Here is a 21,252-nt window from a genome sequence, read left to right on the forward strand (position 1 = left end):
GTATACTCTGAGATTGCTGATGACAGTAACGTTACAGTATCCACAGCGACGCGGCAGCGACAGGTTCTCCTCAATACATTGTGTTCATCCGCGCTGTTTCATGCCGATTTACTACCCACGCACAGTTAATAATTCCGCGAATAACTGCAATTGCAGATTTCTAACAGAGATGGCGACAAAGAGGAAAAACGACGGACTGCAGCTTTAACAACAGTAATGTGCAAAAACCTGATTTTTATTGGAAAATGTTAAATATTCGGACTGACCATCGTATCAGATGTAGCATACATCAGGAAAACATTTCAGGATCCTCCATTGTAATGAATTATAATTGTACCACATCCTTGTTAATGTACATTTAACGAGTTTGTTTGCCCATAAAATCTTTAAGATATTAGGTTAAACTTATTTGGCTTGCTGTTCACTGAAGAGGGGCTCGATGAAGCAGTTTCAACTCAAGCTCTGATATATGCAAATGAGATTATATATATATATATATATATACATGATATATATATCTGATATATTTTTCGCCGGAGTACACAGACAAATAACTTGGATAGATAACGTGAACGTGACCTTTCCAACGTGATTACGTGAATGCAGACCAGCACAAGATGAACAATTGTGGTTAAAAAGTATATAAATATTATAATTTTTTTAGAGAATGATCGATCATTTCGCTAAATAAGACCCTTATTTCTCGACTGGGATCGTGTAGTAGAGACTTTGAAGCTGCATTGAGATAGACATTTGAACTTTCTTTTGAACATTGGGATAGATGGTTGCCATTGAAGACCATTCTGTGTAGAAAAAGCTTGGAATGTTTTCCTCAAAAACCTTCATTTCTTTTCGACTGAAAAAGAAAGAAATGGATATCTTGGATGGCGTCAGTTCTTGTAGATCACGTTAGTCGAGCTCGCATCAGCTGACTCTCAGCCGATCCACATCTACCTGTAGGAATATCTCCTCACCAGCTATCGCGTTTCTCAGGAGCTGATTAAATGCCGAAATTCGGCTGGCAAAACACATCATCTGACTAGGAATCGTGCAATCGGGAATTTTGCGAGAGGAATTCATTCCCCACAAGGATTTCACCTCAGATTAATTCAAGTTCATGAACTTGAACACGAGATTCGCCGCATTGATCATAAGTTGCCTGGTTTGGAAGTGACCTCAGTCTGCATTGCTGCTGGCATCGCTGTATTATTGACACAGGACTCGATATGATTCACTCTCCATTCATTACTGAAAGTCTTCACAAAGCTAAGCTAAGTTCCTTTTAATGCTCATTGCTAAAAGCTATTAGGGTACTAAAAAAAAAAAAAACATTTTTATGCATTTGGCAGCCGCTTTTATCCAAAGCGACTTACATTGCATTTCAAGGTACACATTTACATTCTTATCAGTTCTTGCTTTCCCTGGGAATCGAACCCATGACCTTGGTGTTGCAAGCACCAACACTATACTGTTTGAGCACTATGCAGCACAGATTCCATCAGCTTGCGGTGATAGTTCGAAAATATCAATTCATGGTCCAAACGGAATAATTTATGCGGTGACACAGCTCTAAAAAGACATAGTAAACAGTCACTATTCAGTTGAGTCAGTTCAGCGTTGATTCTATCGGGTATTGGGCGCTCGGTCTATCTGGTTCTTGAGAACACAGCGTTCTTAAGTGGCGCAAATCCAAAGATCATTCTGACCTTGGTCTTTATCAATCCCTCCTCTCTTCTTTCTCTGCTAACATATCTACTGCTAAAATGACTTACTATCACAACAAAATTAACAATTCTTCTGATTCTCGCATGCTTTTCAAAATCTTCTCCTCTCTTCTTAACCCTCCTCCTCCTCCTTCATCAACCCAAACAGCTGATGATTTTGCCACATTCTTCACAAACAAAACTACCACCATCAGCGGCCAATTTACCAATCCACAAACTAACACACACACTTTACCAGCTAACACACACATTCTACCCTCTTTCTCCTTGCTTTCAGAGACCGAAGTCTCCAAACTCCTCCTTTCCAATCGCCCTACTACCTGTCCGTTTGATCCTATTCCCACTAACCTACTTCAAACTATTTCTTCCTCTGTTATACCCACACTCACACACATCATAAACACATCTCTTCACACTGGTACATTTCCCACAGCATTCAAGCAGGCTCGGGTAACCCCACTGCTTAAGAAACCCACTCTAAATCCAGCACATCTAGAGAATTACAGACCGGTATCTCTTCTTCCATTCGTCGCAAAAACACTTGAACGAGTTGTTTTCAACCAGATCTCCTCCTTTCTTACGCAGAACAACCTCTTGGACAACAATCAGTCTGGCTTCAAAAGCGGACACTCAACTGAGACTGCTCTGCTTTCAGTAATTGAAGCTCTGAGATTGGCAAGGGCAGCTTCCAAGTCCTCAGTTCTCATCCTGCTGGATCTGTCTGCTGCCTTTGACACAGTTAACCACCAGATCCTCCTGTCAATCCTAAAGATGAAGGGCATCTCGGGAACTGCACTCCAGTGGTTCAAGTCTTATCTCTCGGGTAGGTCCTTTAGGGTGTCGTGGAGGGGTGAGGTGTCTAAGACCCAACATCTAGCCACTGGTGTGCCTCAGGGCTCAGTGCTTGGACCACTTCTCTTCTCAATCTACATGACATCACTAGGATCTGTGATTCAGAAACACGGCTTTTCCTATCACTGCTACGCTGATGACACACAACTCTACCTCTCATTCCAGCCGGATGATCCGACGGTAGCCGCTCGCATCTCAGCCTGCCTGACAGACATTTCTGGCTGGATGAAGGACCACCACCTTCAACTAAACCTTGCGAAGACAGAGCTACTTGTAATCCCGGCTAACCCAGCACTTAATCACAACTTCACCATCCAGCTAGGCTAGTCATCCATAACTCCATCAAAATCAGCCAGGAACCTTGGAGTTGTAATTGATGACCAATTGAATTTCACGAACCACATTGCTAGCACTGCCCGGTCATGCAGATTTGCCTTGTACAACATCAGAAGGATCAGGCCCTTCCTATCAGAGCATGCTACACAACTCCTTGTTCAGGCGCTTGTTCTATCCAGACTGGACTATTGTAATGCTCTCCTGGCTGGTCTCCCAGCTTGCACTGTCAAACCTCTGCAACTGATCCAGATGCTGAAGCTAGAGTGGTTTTCAACGAGTCAAATAGACACACGTCACTCCTCTCCTCACAAAATTGCACTGGTTGCCGGTTGCCGCTCGCATCAAATTCAAGTCACTGACGTTTGCCTACAGAACAACCACTGGCACTGCTCCCCTGTACCTGAACGCATTACTTCAGACTTATGTGCCATCCAGAAACTTGCGCTCTGCAAGCGAGCGGCGTCTTGTGGTGCCATCTCAAAGAGTCACAAAATCTCTCTCTCGGACCTTTACCATGACTGTTCCCTACTGGTGGAATGATCTGCCTAACTCAGCCAGAGCTGCTGAGTCCGTAGCCATCTTTAAGAAACTGCTAAAGACGTATCTTTTACGATCCAGTAATACTAACACTTTCTTCTCTATTCTACTTCTAACTAAAAAATTGCGTTGGATTGTACTGTGAAGGGTCATAGCACTTATATACTGTTGTCCTACTGATAGTTTAATTGCTTCTATTGTTTCTCATTTGTAAGTCTAAATGAATAAATGTAAATGTCTTAAAGCTATAAGTGTACTGGAAATATGCTTGCTCTAAAGTCTTTCTGTTGTTATTGAAACATGCTTGTGCAATCTATCTGGTTAGATTGCACAAGATAGGCTATCTGGTTGCTATTGGAAACCAAAAAAAAGTTTGAGAACCACTGCTCTAAAAGCTGTTAGTTGCTATTGGAAACGTGGTTGTTTTAAGGTTATTTAGCCCAGTCTTATTTGAAAAATGGCTGTTTTAGGCCTATATCTGGAGTCATTGTCACATGCTGTGCTGAGCTTATCCAGGTATCAGCAAAATGCTTGTTTCAGCAACATTGCTATCAGTACTGTACTGGTTGCTAATAATAATAATTCGTTACATTTATCGAATATAAGCTCATTACTTGGGCCTCTAGTATTATTGAGCATACTGTACTAAGCGACATGCTGTGGTAATCAAAGCGTTGTTTAGCCTAATCTGGTTGTATAGAATAAAGAATGAGTTTTGATTATTGCACATGCTGTGTTAAAGTTAGCTCATGCTTGTGTCTTAAGCTTATCTAGATTATTGGTAACATACTGTGCAAATACTCATTAGGTATGTTCACCGCAGAGGTCTGTCATTCAACACTAACAACATCGTAGCTTGATGATGCTGTGAATGAGTGTAGACTCATGGGAGTCGTCATCTTTACCTCCACAACAATGGAATTCATAATGCATAAATCATGTTCATGAATGAGGAAGCACACTGTACTTAATTGCTTAGCTGCGCACTGCATGTGACTCAGAGCTACAGGTGCATGCTTCCCCGACCGGACTACACTAGTTTTAATACTACTATGGTTATGTAACATGCTTGTGGTATCAGATTTGGCTGCTGCTAGGGGTGTAAGCTTCCCCCTATAGACACTGTTAAGTTGGCTACAGCAACATGCTTGTTGCAATGTGTCCTTGCTTGCTCCCCCATTAGATCAGATCTATAGTGCCACTAACCTATGCAAATGCCACTAACATCAGGATGAATTAACCATTATAGAACGGATAGTTCCGGTCCTCGATTCTGATCGTATTCAAAGCCATTGTAAAGTACTCAACAAACACACACCTGTGACCGCATTACATTAGTATTACTGCGCAACTGTTGCTTGGCAACCTCTTTGGAACTATATAGCTTGGCGGAGGAATAAATGTGTTATAACGCTCGTTATAAAGTTTATTTCTGGGGGTTATTGCTGCTCTCCCTGCTCTTATCCATGCTAGTCTGAGTTCTCGCCCAGAACAGAACCATACCGCCAATTCTAACTGTATGCTAATTGTCAATCGTATTTGATTATAGTGGTCGTGACAGAACTGACTTTGCCGACACTACTTCAGACCAAAAGGCTTTATTTTACCCTCTCAAACTTGTTGGTTGTAATTGACGCTGGGAACTGCACTGCCGAGATACTGAATAGATGGCAGACTCTCCACTCTTCATGAGGCTTGTCAAAACCCAAAACTTACATATTGCGAAACACACAACCCACTCATATTTACACAATCGCTACCTCAAAGGCTCTTGGGAAATTGCTTATTGAAGTGCTGAAATCATATGGTTGGCTGCTGATCCAGTCTGTTAAAACAATGTGTTTTATTCTTGGTCGTAATCTAGAAGACTAATATCTGACTAATCTGATATATATGCGAGTCAGTATAGAAAATTGTTTGTACAAAGAACACTTGTAAGGAAAAGTCTCTGGACTTGGTGAGGTTTGAAAAAGACACTTGTAGTTACAACAGCATTTAATTTTGTTGTATTATGTGCATAAAATAATTGGTATTTATTTAGTTATTTTGAAATCAGACATTACAGAGATATGAGCAGTGTGTCGTCTGAAGGGTTTAGATCACTAGCTGCGTTTCCATTACAGGATTATTATTAAGATAGTATTATTCCTCACAGCGTCGTAAGTACATGAGTCTGATTAAACGTGATTGAGTTTTATCGAGTTGATGTGGGCCTTGTATGTATTGTTGTTTGTATGTTTGCATGTATCGCCTCAGATAATTTGCGTTTGAATAGCGCGCTCTCCGTGGGCGTGGTCACATTAAAACCTAATGAGATGAAATGAGAACGACTGACATCTCTCTCTTTTCATACAGATTACATAAACTGAGAATGTTTGTTTTTTTATATAAATTACTTCATTTAAAAGAAGAGAATTCAAGCTTCATGCCTGTGTGCCTGTTAGTTAATTTCAGTTTCAGAATGGACTTCACTGACAGAGAGAAGGCAGAACTCGCATGTTTATCTTTCTTTATTAGGCAAGCACAACACTTTGTTTTTATTGTGAGTATACACAAAAAGACATTTAACAGGATCGAATGATGTATACACTTTTATGTAAGATCAAAATCAACAGAGTATTTTGAGTCTCTTTTGCACTGATAAGAAAAAAGCGAGCAGGTGAAGATCTGACGGATGAACTTGGGGTATGATTGGATTCTTGTCGTGTTTAAAGTGATTAAACTTTTCAGTTTAATGGACGTCGCCATATTTGTTGATACTTTGGTCATTGTCCATTTGGTTACTGTTGAGAGAATACGGGCTTGACTCCCAGTGCACATTCACAGACAGTATTCAAGACGCTACTGTAAGTTGCTGTTTGAACGGGACATTTCGAGACTCACACCTGTAAGTAAATGGGGTTGTCAATCCCAAAAACTGACAGTGTGAATGTCGCCTATGTAATAAAGTGGGCCTTATGCAGATATACAAAGTCTACGTATGTCTATGTAACACTACGTAACGCCTCACTGTCATCACTTCCTTGGCAACAGTGGACACGGCTGTTTTGTTTTTTTGAGACTTATGGTGTCACATTGTAATCTGTCACAAAGCTCTGACCAAATGCAGAAGTTGAACTTCCCTAATAGTGCTGAACCGCATAGAGCTGCCCCCTCATCTTTCACATGAGATTGAGAGCCGGTGATTTCCCATCACGTCTGTTATTGTCCTAACACACTTTAATCCAGCGATGCAGGATCAGTTCTTATTGTTTTCCTCAGGACATTCTAGATCCGCTTAGGTACCCGGTGAATGAACCAACAACCGGATCTGTTTGTGCCAGCTGCCGAGTTTATGACACGGTACAATAGGGCTGGTATCACGAAGCAATCGCTAGTGGCTAATCGTCAGCTCTAATCATGAGGAAATAATTGCATCAGTGTGAGGTGATTAGCTCTGAGCACTCATGAGTTTCTTGTGGTCGACATGCAGCCGGTGTCAACCAGATTTTCCAGTTTAGATTGAAGAATATGTCAGGGGAATTTACTCTCTTGTGTTGAACACTTTCATTTGCTCTTTTCAATTTCGTTCTGACGGCATTCTTGCAAATATCTGTAAATACCAATTATTTGAAACATCAAAAAAGTACCTAGAGTTTGAATAAGGCATCCCAGCAAGTTTCTTAAATGGCGAATCTTTTCAATCTGGATGTGGGAATTTGCCTCACGCTGGATACTTTTATTAAGATTTGTTTCTGGATCGGTGTCCGTGTTAGTCATAGATCTTTGTTCCTGTGATCAGTTTTAATGAGAGTTGAGGCTGGGGTGGGCGATATGGAAAAAATATAGCACAGTTTTTTGTTTGGTTTTTGGCAGAATAATAATCCACAATCGTATTATGATTATTTTTCAATTTGTTTTTAAGACTAGTTTGCAAGTCACTGAGCAGTACAGCAAAACTAATTTCCCTATTTTACAAAAAATAACCATTTTGGCCACAGTAGGGGTGGAAATATATTTTATTTCATTATTTTATCTTTTTGTTATTAAAAATAAGAACAAAGAAGCAAATCACAAATAATAGGACACATACAAGATACAAATTACAAAAATTTCTTAAATTCAACTCCGTAGCATTCATGGAAGAAATTGAATAACCACGTATAAAATGAAACACTGTAGACTTCACTGTTTGAGTTAAATATGCCCTGATGCTACTGAAGTTATTCAGTCTAGAGCAGTGAGTGAGGTTTTGTTTGATTAACATTAATGACACAGATGGCAGCAGGTTTGTAAGACTGCTGTCACTTTAAGAGCCAAAGCAAGGATATATTATACACCAAGTTGTTCAGCTTTGCAGTTAAGCTCATGTAAGATATAACTGACTGTGTTTATGTATTTGACTGTTTAAGCGTAATAACTTTAACTGCTGTGCGACAGCCGGCTCTTACGCTTTAGGTGTGAGCGCACAAAACTTGATGTCGGCGCGAGAACTATAGCACGATACTACAATCTCTCTTCAAAGGCAGATCGTGGAGACATTTTAATCGTTAATAATGATCTAATATCGTGATATCGCTCACCTCTAGGTTGAGGCTTGTAAAATGTCTTTGTAAAATGACTTTTCATTTCCCTCTGGTGTTAGGGAGAGTTCATTATTATCTTTGGGATGAGATATTCCTTTAAGATGAATGTTGCTCCATAGCAAACAAAAGATCTATTGATGACTTACTTCAAAAATCATGTGACCGTCAGCTAACGTTTGGATTCACAGCACTCGGCACAATTCCAGTACCAGGAACAATCCTTGTTGTCCCGGGAAAAACATTTTTATCCATCCGATTTTAAGGATAGAAGTTTGAACAGTGTCCTTAAAGGCCCCCTGAAATCAAAATGTACATTTAGCTGCTAGTATGAATATGTTAGCCTTAAGGTTATGAATAAGCTGGTGTGTTCCAAAAAAAAATGACAAAATGTGCATTTAGGAGATATAAGCTTTCAAAACTTAGTCTCTCACTTCCTCTAAAATGGATCACAGATTTTTATGACATCACCGTGGACTTTAGCTCCTCATCACGTCCTCTGTCCAATCAAATGCTCTCTAGAATGTATTGTGTAATCGGCGCTCGGATTGGCTTCCATGGTGCTGTCAAGTAGGAAGTGCAGTCTGTGAGGTTAACTAAACGCCATTGGCTATTTGAGAAGGGGGAGGAGCCATTCAATATGTCCCGCCTTATCATCTTGTTTCAGTGGAAATTACTTCCAAGTCACTTCAGTGGGTCTTTAAGGATGTCATATCCCTCTGATTTTTTTTAAGTTGGTACTGGATTGGTCAAGAAATATGGTGTACTGTGTTGGGGACAGGAATGTTGTCTTATGACCATTAAAACTTATTTTGATCCAGGGGCACATCTGTCCAACTTGGCAAAATAATAGTCCCCCACTGAAGTGTTTTCATGGGCATATCCTTTGTTCTGCTAAGTCTGCAAAAGCATTTCCATTAGATCTGCAAATTGGCAAGATTGTAAAAGCGTCTCAGTGGCAGGGCTGAGCTGCAGAGATGAAGGACATCTGGGTCAGAGGGAAAGAGTGGGCTTTGAGAGCGGCAAAGACTGATTAAAGAGGTCATTTTGTTCCCATCTGTGACACAAGCAGCTTACACCTGAGCCAGACCTGACCAGGGTTATTAAAGCTCCTGGACAGGAAATGCAATTATGGGTTTACTTAATTTTTTTTTCTCACTTTGCTTTTTTCTGTTCTCAATTTAAATATCAGTCTGGTTCTCTTTTAAACTGTGCTGAGATCAAGCTCTGGTGAGATTTTAGGTCATGGAAGGGATTGAAAAGTAAAGTGTGACATGTTTGAGACTTCATCGGCCACTTCCATGTGAACAGACTCGGGTGACAGCGAGCAGAGAACACTTGTGGAAAACGCCTTTGTGACGTGGTTTATTTGGGAGGATGCTAGTTGTCCCTTGGGTGGGAAAGCACAGTTTTCCTTGGAAGACGTAAATAGGGTATTAATTCCATGGGAAAATGCTTCCGATGCAGAGTTTTCTGTTCCCAAACTCTCACCAGGGGCCAAAATCTCATGAGAAATAGAGTTAGAGAAAAAAAAAAAAAAAGAGTAGGAATTCATAACAGAGTTTAATAAAGCGTACACAGCACTGGCCACACAATGGATTTACTGTAGTGGCAGATTGTCATCACCCAAACAACAGGCCGCTTTACTGAGCTCTAATGACATTAGATGGACATTATATTAAATGCATTAAGGGTAGTTACAAGGGTGACTTTACTAGACATGTGTAGGGTGTTAGGGTGAAAGTTTGGCCAAAACTGTCGATATGGCTCTGCTGCCTGTGGGGGTTTTCACCAGTTTTGCCTTCTGCTAATCTTGTCTTACTCACTAAAGTTAGACTCCTAAAATGTAATATTTGGGATAGGTTTATTCAAATCACTAACCGTAATATGAGTATTGGAAATAGTGATGTTTGACTTCGCCAACACCAATACAATCTTTCAGTTGTCTTTATTAGGACGGCTCTACTATGGACACTATTGTCATTTTTCTCCAAAGGTCTTACCCAGTTAATTTTAGCCTGAAATCATCTCCACATGTGTTGCGAAACGCATTACATCTAGAATACTTCCAGTGCTTTCCAGTGACATAATGAACACAGGACCGTAACTTTCCCCTCCGAGCACTGCTTCAAGTTCCTCCTGGGGTTTCTTTCTTACCCTGCCACCGTTGCCTTGCTTTCATTCCCGAAGGGATTTCAGCAAAACCTCTGTAATGCTGCTCTGTGGTAATTGCCATAGTTAAAAACAGCATGTACATGAATGAAGTTTCCTCCGCACCGCTGGGAAAGTGGCTCGAGAGTATCAGTGCGCACAGAGACCCCGCTCCTCTCGGAGCAGCAATCATGAAGTTAGTCTTATGAGTGCAGTGAGTCAGCAGCTTCACAAACATCTGCTGCGACCCATTCATTCACAACACAGGAGGTTTAGCCTCAGCGCTAAAAATAAACTGGCAGGATTGATAACCTAAAGCCATTGTAGTTAAATGATGATGACGATGGAAGTCAAGAATGAGTGCCACAGATCGAACGAGTCCTTAGATTGATTTTAACCGATTTTTTTACGATAACGAACCTGCTCATAACTATGAAGGTAAAAGAGTAGCAAAACTCGATAACATGTAGATGTGAATTTGAGGACTTGTGCAATAAATATTTGTACTTGTACGCTCACAGCTCCAATGTGAAAACCTGTAAAATACAAGTCTGAAGTTGATGTTGAGATTTGCACTCGCAGACAATAGTCACAAACCTGTATTCTGAATTTAAAAGCTGCAGACACAAAAGTAGTCACAAATGTGTGCAATGCCATTCACAGAAATACAATGACAGACACACTGTAGTACATATTTGCACTTATTCTTTCATTCACATTCGCAGTACATCCTCAATTAGGCATCTGCAATTTCAAGTCTTCGTGCCTTGACTTTTGGGGCTGAACCGATTCTTGATTCGACCAAATCCTAACAGACGCTATAGAAAAGAGGACGTGTCTGTCCAGTGCTTCTGTCAGCGCTGGGGAAGTACTGGAGGGAATGACAGGCAGGTGCTTTGAGTAAAGCTCGGCGCAGGTCAGATCAGCTGACCGGACCCCAGTCTGAGGAACTACACACGCCGCTTCAGTGTCGCTTCCACACGCTTCAGTTCATAATCAGACTGGATTTCAACGTCTTTGGTTTATCCCCTCAAAATAATCTGATGGCGTTCTGGCATCGCAGAAGAAGGTAAGACGAATTTGACAGAATAAACAAAATGAACCCAACATGTATTAAATATAGTTCTGTGCCAGTGCCATGGTAAAGGAGTATCAAGTATAGTGTACAGCTAAAGAAGTGTAAAATATGTTTGAATCCTTTTCGTAAATATAAATATACTGTATTCACTTACATTTTTTCAATTGTATAGATATGTTTGATCTTTTACACTGTAAACATATTAAATGAATGTCTTAAGTTAGATTCCATTATGAAAATCCCTGGCGTAGATAATAACAATGTTCACAGGGTGAACATACTTTTTAGTTTAGTACCGACTAGGGGTGTAGCGATACCCTCATGACACGATTCGATATCACGATACTGAACTCACAATATGATATTATGGCTGCACTCCAAGACATCTGGTAAAAGATTAACAGAAACATTTGCTGTTGGTTAAAATGCTAAATTTGATATTACATTATGTGTGTAAATGAATAGGCTTGGAAACCCAAAGCACAGCACAATAGAGACACCAGAATAACAATATTCATGATCCTGAAGCTGAAAATACAGAATTATTTTAGTCACATTTATTTACATAGCGCTTTTTACAAAACAGATTGTTTCAAAGCAGCTTTACAGAGATAACAGGAAAATAATGCAACAAAGTTTGTTTCCAGAAGAAAATAGCGTCAAAGTCCAGCTTAAGGTAGTTCAGTGAGGTTTCATTATTGTCCGGATGAAAGGATGTCAGACAAATATGCTTAAGCTATATATTTATAATATTTATTTATAATATTTATTTATATACAATTTATATATATATAATACTTAATTTTAAGGCAAGGCGGTTCCTCACTTTTTTTAAGTCAAATGATCACTTTTTACAGTGTAAAAAGTGGCCTACATTATTCAAAAATAATAATAATTATTATTAATTAATTAATTATATATATATACGTCATGCATAATTGAAAACAATAAGTTATGTGGAATTTTCAAGTTCACACAACTTAAAATTATTAAGTAAATAAACGTATTATTGGTATTGAAAAAGTTAAGTTGAGTGAACTTGGCAATTCCACATAACTTACATTTTTCAATTACGCATGACGTTTATTTACTTAATAATTTCAGTTGTATGAACTTGGCAATTCCACATAACTTAAATTTTTCAATTATGCATGACGTTTATTTACTTTTTTTAAGGCAATGGTTTTCCTTGTATTGAATTAAGTCAACTGATCACTTTTTACCGGTTAACATTAGACATTTGGCATTATCAGGACCCACAAATATTCCCCCATTGCATTATTATACATAATTTTTATACAGTAATTTTCATTTTGGGTGAAATTGTTGCATTTTTGTATTGCGATATATTGTGACACGATATATTGTGACGGTACCGACTGGTACTGATATTACCAGTATGTTTGACGACCTTAATCACAGTGGTACAGCGTCCAAAACAAAAGACATGGTTGGCGTTTGGTGGTTGTAGTGAGTGCTGCTGGAAGACAGGAAGTGATGATGCTCGAGAGCGGTGTCATGGGGTCACGGCGGCTCCCGAGGAAGCGAGAGTGTGTGCATCACAGCACAGGAAATGAGCAGACCTCACCAGAGCCGAGCGCTGCTGTGTGCAGTCATGAGCGATCCTCCTGAAGCCCGTCAGACGGTGCGAGCGCTCCGAGGACAGATGATCTCCTGCAGGAACCAGCGCTACCGGCGCATGAAGGGCAGAAAGTAAGTCTGGACACAGCGTCCTCCACACAGCTCTCTCGGGTTAGGCAGTGTTTGGACTCTCGCACGGCTCAGTTTTTGTGTTCACATTCCGGGTGCTGGTGTGAATTCGGATTGTGTGGGATTGCGTCAACAAAACACTTCGCTCATTGTAAGTGAATCTTTTCGTTGGAAGTAATTTTTCTCATGGTTCGTGCATCTGATGATCAGTTAGGAAGGGTGTGTGTCGCCTGTAGTTTCACTTCTGTTTTTTTCCGCAATGTTTCAGTTGTGATTGTGAAGGATGATTACGTCTCTTAACCCTTGACTTGTGTTTTTGATGCAGTACTTCAGTTATTTATTAACTAGTTTGATCAGCAGCAGTGTCTTTTCTCATCCGGTGGGCAACTTTCTTTCATGACTTCTCATTTTTACTAGTCATCCAGATTAGTAGGACTGGTCAGCAAGTCAGTGTTTACATTATAGTGACCCGTAATCCCACATCTGGACAACATCAGAGAGTGTGTGCCGTACTGTACTGGTCTGACATAATGAGCTTCTGAGGTTAAGCGGATCAATATTTTCATATGATAAGCAATAATTCGTAAACACTGATCAATGTGACTACATACTGACGTTATAGTATTTGCTACAGGATTGAATTGATCTTCCAGTGTCACAATAATGTTTTTGTCTTGCCAAAAAAAGAAAGAAGCTCTTTAAGCCGCAGCTTTCAAGCTAATAAACCAAAGCAGCATGGTTACGTTTGACTGCATTTCATTGTGAGTTCCCTGTCTGTGTAGTGTGTAAGAAGCGTGTTTGGCTTGCAGCAGGAGAGCAGACGCATGCGCAGACTGACAGAAACAACAGGCGCGCTGCTAGCGGTTAGGAAATGTTACCCGCAACGAGCACACAGTTCATTTTTGTTAGTCCTGTTAAACCACTAGAGTACTGCTATATGTAGTAATATGTAGAGGAGAGGAATATAATCGTGTGATACCACGCAGGAACTTACACACTTTTACCATATATTTTACAGTAATTTGTAGTTCTTGCAGTGTAAAAAATTATATGATCAATAAGTTATGACAACATGTTGTTACATTGCTTTAGCTCATCAAAATAAATTAAGCAATTTTCAACTCTTTTATAAGTTTTACAAGATTCAACTCATTTTTAAGTCAGTTTAATGTAATTTAAGTTGATATGACTTAAATCAAAGTTGATTCTACTTAAAAATTTAAGGCAGGCGCTTTTCTTTATAGTGTACATTATTTTGCAGAAAATGTTAGACTGTGATCCTATCTACAATTTTCTCTAGATGTTAAAGTAGCTTAGTTAACTTATAGACAATATTTTTATAGTAGCAAGAAAATTACAAATGTTTTTCATGTAGTGTTCAAATTGTCTCTATATAGTGTGTATAAATGTCCGTGCAGCTCTATGAGATCATGTGTTAGTTGAGCTGTGAGCACTGGTTATTTTAAATTTGTTTCTTTCCTTAAATTACTCTATTTATTTCTAACTTAATATTGCACTGAAGGTGGGAAAAGATCTTACTTGGTTTCATCTTTTACATCTCAAGAAGCTGCAATATTGGCAGGAGCTCATAGCCACTGTGATCGTAGCGAGTCACGATTACACACATCTGTTGAGTCGAAGCACATTCATCATTTATAGTGTTAATGTTAGTGAGCGGATGAGTCCTGGTCGACAGTGAAGCGTCTCCTCAGCTGTGCTGATCTCATGAGCCACAACACAGCTCATGCCATACTCTAGCCACACACTGCAGCCCGTTCTGGAGTGTGTGAAGCGTCCAGCGTTCGCTGTGATCACACACACGTGTGCTGCTGTGCTGTGTGGAGGATGAGTATGCAGATGTCCTGTCTTTACACACCAATCTGCATTTGCATATCTTGATGCTTAGCTTCACACTTCATAGAAACAAGACTTCACCCTAAAATAAAAATGAAGTCATTATTTGATCACCCTGCTGCTGTTCTAATGCAGTATGACGTCTTTATTTTTCAGACCACGAAAGGAGAATTTAAAAGAAATGTCCCGCTCGCGCTCGTCCACATAATAGCAGTGAATAGCGACCCGCGTTAAAGGGTTCCTAACACACACCGTTTCTGCCAGTCTCATGTTCGTCTTGAGCACCTGCAGAGGAGTATCGCATCCGTCATATCTCCGAAGAGTCTTTAGTTTGACCAGATTTATAAAAGACCGATACACTGTACCGATTCTCTCTGAAAACAGCCGAGCTCCTGGAGTCACGCACAATACACCATCACATTATCCCTGGATGACGTTTGATTCAGGATGGCACCGATAGCGGGCAGCGCGCCGGCGCTCTTCGGGTGACCCGAGCTTGAATCCCGGCTCGAATCCCGGCTCGTGGACCTTTCCACTCTATACTATCCTATCACAATAAAGGCAAAAATCACCAAAAATAAAAAATCTTTGAACAAAAAAATACTTTTGATTCAGACATTATTTTATTTGAATTCTCCTTTTTTTCGTCTGAAAAATAAAGAGTGCATACTGCATTAGGACAAAAGCAGGGTGAGGAAATGATGACTTTCATTTTAGGGTGAACTGTCCCTTTCAAAAAGGATATAGTTTCCTGAACCGTATTACAAGAGACGTGACAAAACCAGTCAGAAGCGGTGTGGACGGTTTCTGGACGCTCTTCAGAGCAGTGAACTGTACTGGTGTTTCCGTGTAGATGCAGATACTCCACAAACTCAGATAACGGGTCCGTAGCCAGCCTATTGAAAGGTTTCTTTTGTAGGAGGTTCTTCTCCTCCTTTTGTATTTAATTATGAGTTTCAAACACTTAATTTTGGTGACCTTTTATGCACTAACTTGTGCTGGATTAGCTCGTCTGCTGGTATCTTACCCAGCACGCTCTTTGAAGCACCTAAAATATTTACTGCATTGTCAAAGTGCTTCCTCATGTAACACCTTTGTCAGTCCATACACAGTTCATGAGTTTAGAGACCACACTAACAACAGAATAGATTTGATGAACTTTACTGAACTATTAATAATAACTCTTCTCATCATCATCTCTTGACTCTGTCAATGCCTCTTTGCTTGTTGCTGTATTTGTCTTGACACTTATGGATTTAGTACACTGGTCAGTTCAAGTCTTCTTGGGTGCAATTTGGAGAATATGTTCACAGCTTCATCTGTCGACTGCCATGTATATAATCCCCCCCATCATACACACGTCCAGCTATAAGCATATTAATTTGTAACAGAATATTTGTCACAAGCATTGATTCAAACAATGATGACAATAATCACATGAAAGATGTGGTGTGTCTCATCCGCTGCTGTTTAATGCTGATAAACTGCATGTGTGTGTGTGTGCTCCTCACACTCTTGGGTTCAGCCTCAGTCGAATGTCTTCTGTGGGATCATGTACGTCGTGGCTCAACTGTGAGGGCTGCTCATTCTGTCTGCATACTGACAGCACTGCATTCTGGGAAGGGCTTAGTAAGCACAAAGAAAGCACTGGCATGCAAAACGATTCCCACAAGACACCCCCAATATGCGAAACACGTCCAATACTGTTAAAGAGAGCCGCACACAACATGACAAAACACGCTCTGTGCTCGCGGTGAACCTTTGCTTTGCTTCGTTCATGTGAGAAGAAGAATCTGATCGTCTGGTTTTACGGCCGTCAACTTCCAAATAAAAAGAGAAATAATCAGTTGAGATGAAGCATGTTTATCGTTGACTGGATTGCATGAGGATGAACTTGAAGCATTATAACATTTCAAACAAAGATCCATTGAGATCCGAACTGTCGCTCAACCACATATGACAGAAAAACTGGCACACGGAGCTCACGTTTCCCATGGATCATTGTAATCGGCTTTTGTTGTTGTATTCAGCCATTGATCAGAATTAGACGGACTGACTGCCTTCAACTCCATCAGTGTTTTATCAACTAGTCGATCACATTTCAACGACACAGAGGAGTTTCTCGCGTTCATGTCGGCCTCTTCTTCTCTCTTAAACTGCTAATATTAAATGAATAAAACTGATATTGCCAGCACTCAACAGCATGACAAGCCCTTGAAATGTAGAGTATAATAATTAAATACACAATATTTGTTCCAGTAATAATATTCCAATGTATAAACAAGGACAATTAATCAAATAATTTCACAAAAATGTAAAATGTAGTAAATTATAATTAAGTTGAGCACAGATTTGGTTTGTATTCAGTGTGAGCCTTTTTTTTCTCACTTGAGAAATGTTTTGTAATGATGTGATTGTAAAATGTTATAGTTTACATATTTGTTTGGAATGTACTGTATGTATGACGCGCAAGAACCACCCAGAATTAATATGTTGTAAAAATGTCATAATTGAGCTTGATGACACTTGATGACAGTAGTCATAAACATGCAGAAAACGTCATTCATATTCATGGCATGGGTCATGTCAGTCTTATGCAGACCCCTTCCAGTCAAGTGTTTTATGTATTTCTTATTAGGACTTGGTCTTAGCAACATCACGCATCTCTATTACTGTACCTTATGTTACAAAAAATCTAACAGCGCAGTTAAGGTTCACTTTTAGTTAAAGGCTTCGTCCGGATCAGACTGAGAATGACAGATGGAGTAGATGTCCACCAACACACCCAAAGCTTCACAGTCATGCACCTCTTCATGGGTCCACATTTCATTCGGTAACATTAGGCAGTTTTGATTTATATGGTTTAATATTTGATTATCTTGTTCGCTAATCTGCTTCTGCTGCTGCTTGTTTCTGAGTCCGGAGACTCTGTACTCTCTAAGAAGATGCGTACTAGTGTAGGGTTTGGTGTCGTCTGAATCTGAATGATTCATTTCCGATTCTGCTTATCAATTCTGCTCCCTATCGGCTCCTAATTTCATTATCTTATATCATATATCATTCAATATCAACAAATATCATTCACATTTATTCTAAGTCTTATTGTAAAACATTTAATTGTTGCTGAATACCATGAACAAAAATCAACAGGCTAAAGAACACTAATACAAGGAACGTTTGCCTGTGGTTTATACATACCATAGAAAAACAACTAGAGTAACTAATATACATTTCAAGCATTATTAAAGACAAGTAAACACGCAGTAATTTAAAAAGAACAAATACAAAATGATCAATCGCAGCAAATAAATACAACTGAACAAAGATACAGATACACTTAACATTTTCAGCTATTCAGGTACACAAACTAATCAAATGTGAAATAAAACTGCACTTTATAAATAAAATATATATTACAAATATAGTTTCTTCAGTCAAGAACAGCGAGTGAATTTTCTCTTTGTCTTTTTGTGTTATTACAGAGACAGTATTGTTCTGCTTTAAGAGCTGCACAGTACACTGTCACTCATGAGAAAACAGCGGCTTCAATGGGTTAAACTCATATTAAAATGCACACAAAGGAATTGATAAGAGGAATCGAAAGAAGTATCCGATTCCTCACCAAGTATTCAATTCCACAATTGAAATTGATTTTCGATTCCCAACCCTATAATATAAATTTCCCCCAGAAAACTCCATCAGGGGCGGGGAAAGAGTTAACCTCTCGTGCCGGAACCACACGCCGGCGATCAGCCAAACGACACACTGTCTTCAGTAAATGTACAAATCTGGGTCTTTTGTGGAGTGGTTACTGTAAATGTGCTAATTTATTTCCAATTCCTCTGAGCTTTTGTGACAAATACAGAACTCCCCCATCCCCCGGTGGGATGTGTGTGTATTTGCGGTTACATGAGTCAAAGTGAAACTGCTGCTTTGACACACAGTTGGCCTTCATCAGGCTGAGACTCACATGCAGGTTTGAGGAGTCCTCATCAGATGGAGCCGCTGAAGAGTGTGGAGGAATGAGGAAAGCAGCGCTATCTCTCCTCGTCTCTGGCTTTCCCTCTTTACTTCATCTCTGACGCAGTGTTGCCATAGTTCCCAGCACAACACTGCAGAAGAAGCCTGTGGAAACTGGCTGTGTCTCAACTCAACAACAAGACATTACAATGGCAGAGCGGCCATCAGCGCTTGTTGTACTGTTGAGTTAGATCCAGGGTTCATTTGTGTCATGTTACTTTCAGAATTAAACTTTAAATGTATAATTTGTATGTTTTTATGTCAGATAACTGATACGCAGGACCAATATTTATTTCATGTTTTCGATAGATTTCAATTTTGATTAACAATGATAAAAATCACAAACATGACATTTGTAATTAAAATAGTTTTATATATACACTTGAATTTGATCTAATATACTTGAGGAAATACAGTGAATTGAACATCTCTGCAGCTCTTCTATCAAATGAAGTCATGCGGATTGGGTGCGTTGTACATTTACTGTAGACTGATCAAATGAAAATATACAAATAACATTTTAAATGTCTTCTGTTTAAAAAAATAAAGCAGTAAAAACAAAATAGCCTGGTGTTTTTGCTCCAAACGAACCAATTGGTTTCTAATTCCTGATAACAGAAGAATAACCGTCTACATTATTTCTTGAAAGACGCCACTACTGTAGAAATGTTGTAATTAACGAAATTCATCAGAAAAGACATAATGAAGTGTATCTAGTCAGGGGATAACGGCAAAACGAGAGTGTGAAAGCGAAACATGTTGGACTTCATGAAACAATATTTTATTCAAGATGCATTGCTGGAGAATCAACACACATTTATCATTTCTATCAATCAATATAATGTCTACCTTCACCATGAACCTAAAATTTGGGTTGAATATTTTCATCAACAGTTGTCCTCACAAAATGAATTGAAATTGTAAGAACACCATGGGAATGATTAGCAACAGCAGTGGTTAAGTGTGCTGTGTAGTGGACTTGGCTCCAGTCGATGACACTCAAGTTTGTTCAGCTAGTGTCACTCATACTCTGCGTCCTGTGCGACTCTTAATGTTTGATTCTTTCTGAGGTGAATCAGATATGCTTAAATATCAGGAAAAAAAGATTGGTAAAACCAATTATCAGATGATTTCTTATTACGTGGCGGTGGAATAAAAAAATCTATATGAACTCAATTCAGAACAAATTCTTCCAGGACCAAATGATCCGAGTTACTGTTCATTTATTTTATAGGCAGTCAATTATTTTGTCTTCTCTTTATTTCTAAAAAATAATTCTCTTTTAGAGAAACATTGGAGACAAATTGATAGTTGATTAATGAGCCATAGCAGCAAACGCTGTTCTCCTGAAACATGAACGAACTCCTGTGGGTTGGTGCCACGTCCAAATGTGACGGTCAGGCCACGTCACTGTTTGCTGTGGTTTTGGCTTCCTGACCCTTCCTGACTCCTGATGGCGATGAGCGGAGGGGTCGTCTGCTTTAATGAAGAGTTTCCTCCTTCAGTTGGAGATGTGAGCGCCAGCTCTGATGGGGCAGATGCGAGACAGCGGTGAAGTCCGACGGATGGAGGGAATGATTAACAGCTTCCTGGCCGTCTCTGCTTTCATCATCAGAGGCTGATAACAGAGCCCTGGGGATCTCACATCATAGATTACCCAGCATCCCCCACGTCTGCCCGGCCGGATTGGTTTCATCAGTCTAATGGACAGTCCTCCATTGACAAACACTTCACTTTCATTCAGCCCGATACTTTAGCTGTGCTTGCATCTCTTTTTCTACCGCTGTGTGATTTAATCAGACCTTAAGGAGTAGTTTACTTAAGAATTAAAATTTCCTGATAATTTACTCACCACCTGCGTCATCCAAGATGAAATTAAGGATTTTGAGGAAAACATTCCAGGACTTTTCTCCATATAGTGACTTCAATGGGGTCCAACGGGTCGAAGGTCCAGATGTGAGTTTATGTGCAGCTTCAAAGTCTCGACACGATCCCAGCCGAGGAATAAGAGTCTCATCTAGACAAACCATCGGCCGTTTTCTAACAAAAATCAACATTTATATACTATTAACCACAAATGCTCAAGACGAGCATTTGTGGTTAAAAGTATATAAATGTTGATTTTTTAAGTATATGTTGAAGTATATAAATGTTGCACGTCCATGACTTTTACGCTTTATGTTATCACATTGAAAGGTCACAGAGGTGGAAGTACCGACATAGTGTTTACAAAGCGCGTTTAAAAGTCAAACGTCTTTTACAGAAACAAAATAAAAGATAAAACAACAATATTGGATGATTTTGAAGTTGGAGTATTTCCCCCTACTCTACATTTTCCGCCTACATCAGGTGATTTACGTAATGTGTTAAAAAGTATATAAATGTATTTTTTTTTTTGTATATAATGAACGTTGGTGTGTCTAGATAA

The 21,252-nt window shown here is 39.5% G+C and overlaps 1 protein-coding gene across 4 annotated transcripts in view; it reads left to right on the forward strand.

Annotated features, from left to right (window-relative positions):
- Positions 1–21,252, forward strand: part of limk1a (LIM domain kinase 1a) — a 73,278-nt gene that overhangs the window by 14,636 nt on the left and 37,390 nt on the right. The window contains exon 1 of one of the 4 annotated variants that reach the window (XM_079611555.1): positions 11,067–11,231. The exons of 2 other annotated variants lie outside the window; for them this stretch is intronic. In XM_079611555.1, coding sequence (XP_079467681.1) covers positions 11,206–11,231 — 26 coding nt within the window. In that variant the 5' untranslated portion in view covers positions 11,067–11,205. Of the gene's footprint in view, positions 1–11,066; positions 11,232–12,784; positions 12,954–21,252 lie in introns of those variants that run through there. One more of the 4 variants, XM_079611553.1, reaches the window with a different exon arrangement.

The sequence above is a fragment of the Phoxinus phoxinus genome (assembly GCF_949152265.1).
Source record: "Phoxinus phoxinus genome assembly, chromosome: 4".
Classification (NCBI taxonomy): domain Eukaryota; kingdom Metazoa; phylum Chordata; class Actinopteri; order Cypriniformes; family Leuciscidae; genus Phoxinus; species Phoxinus phoxinus.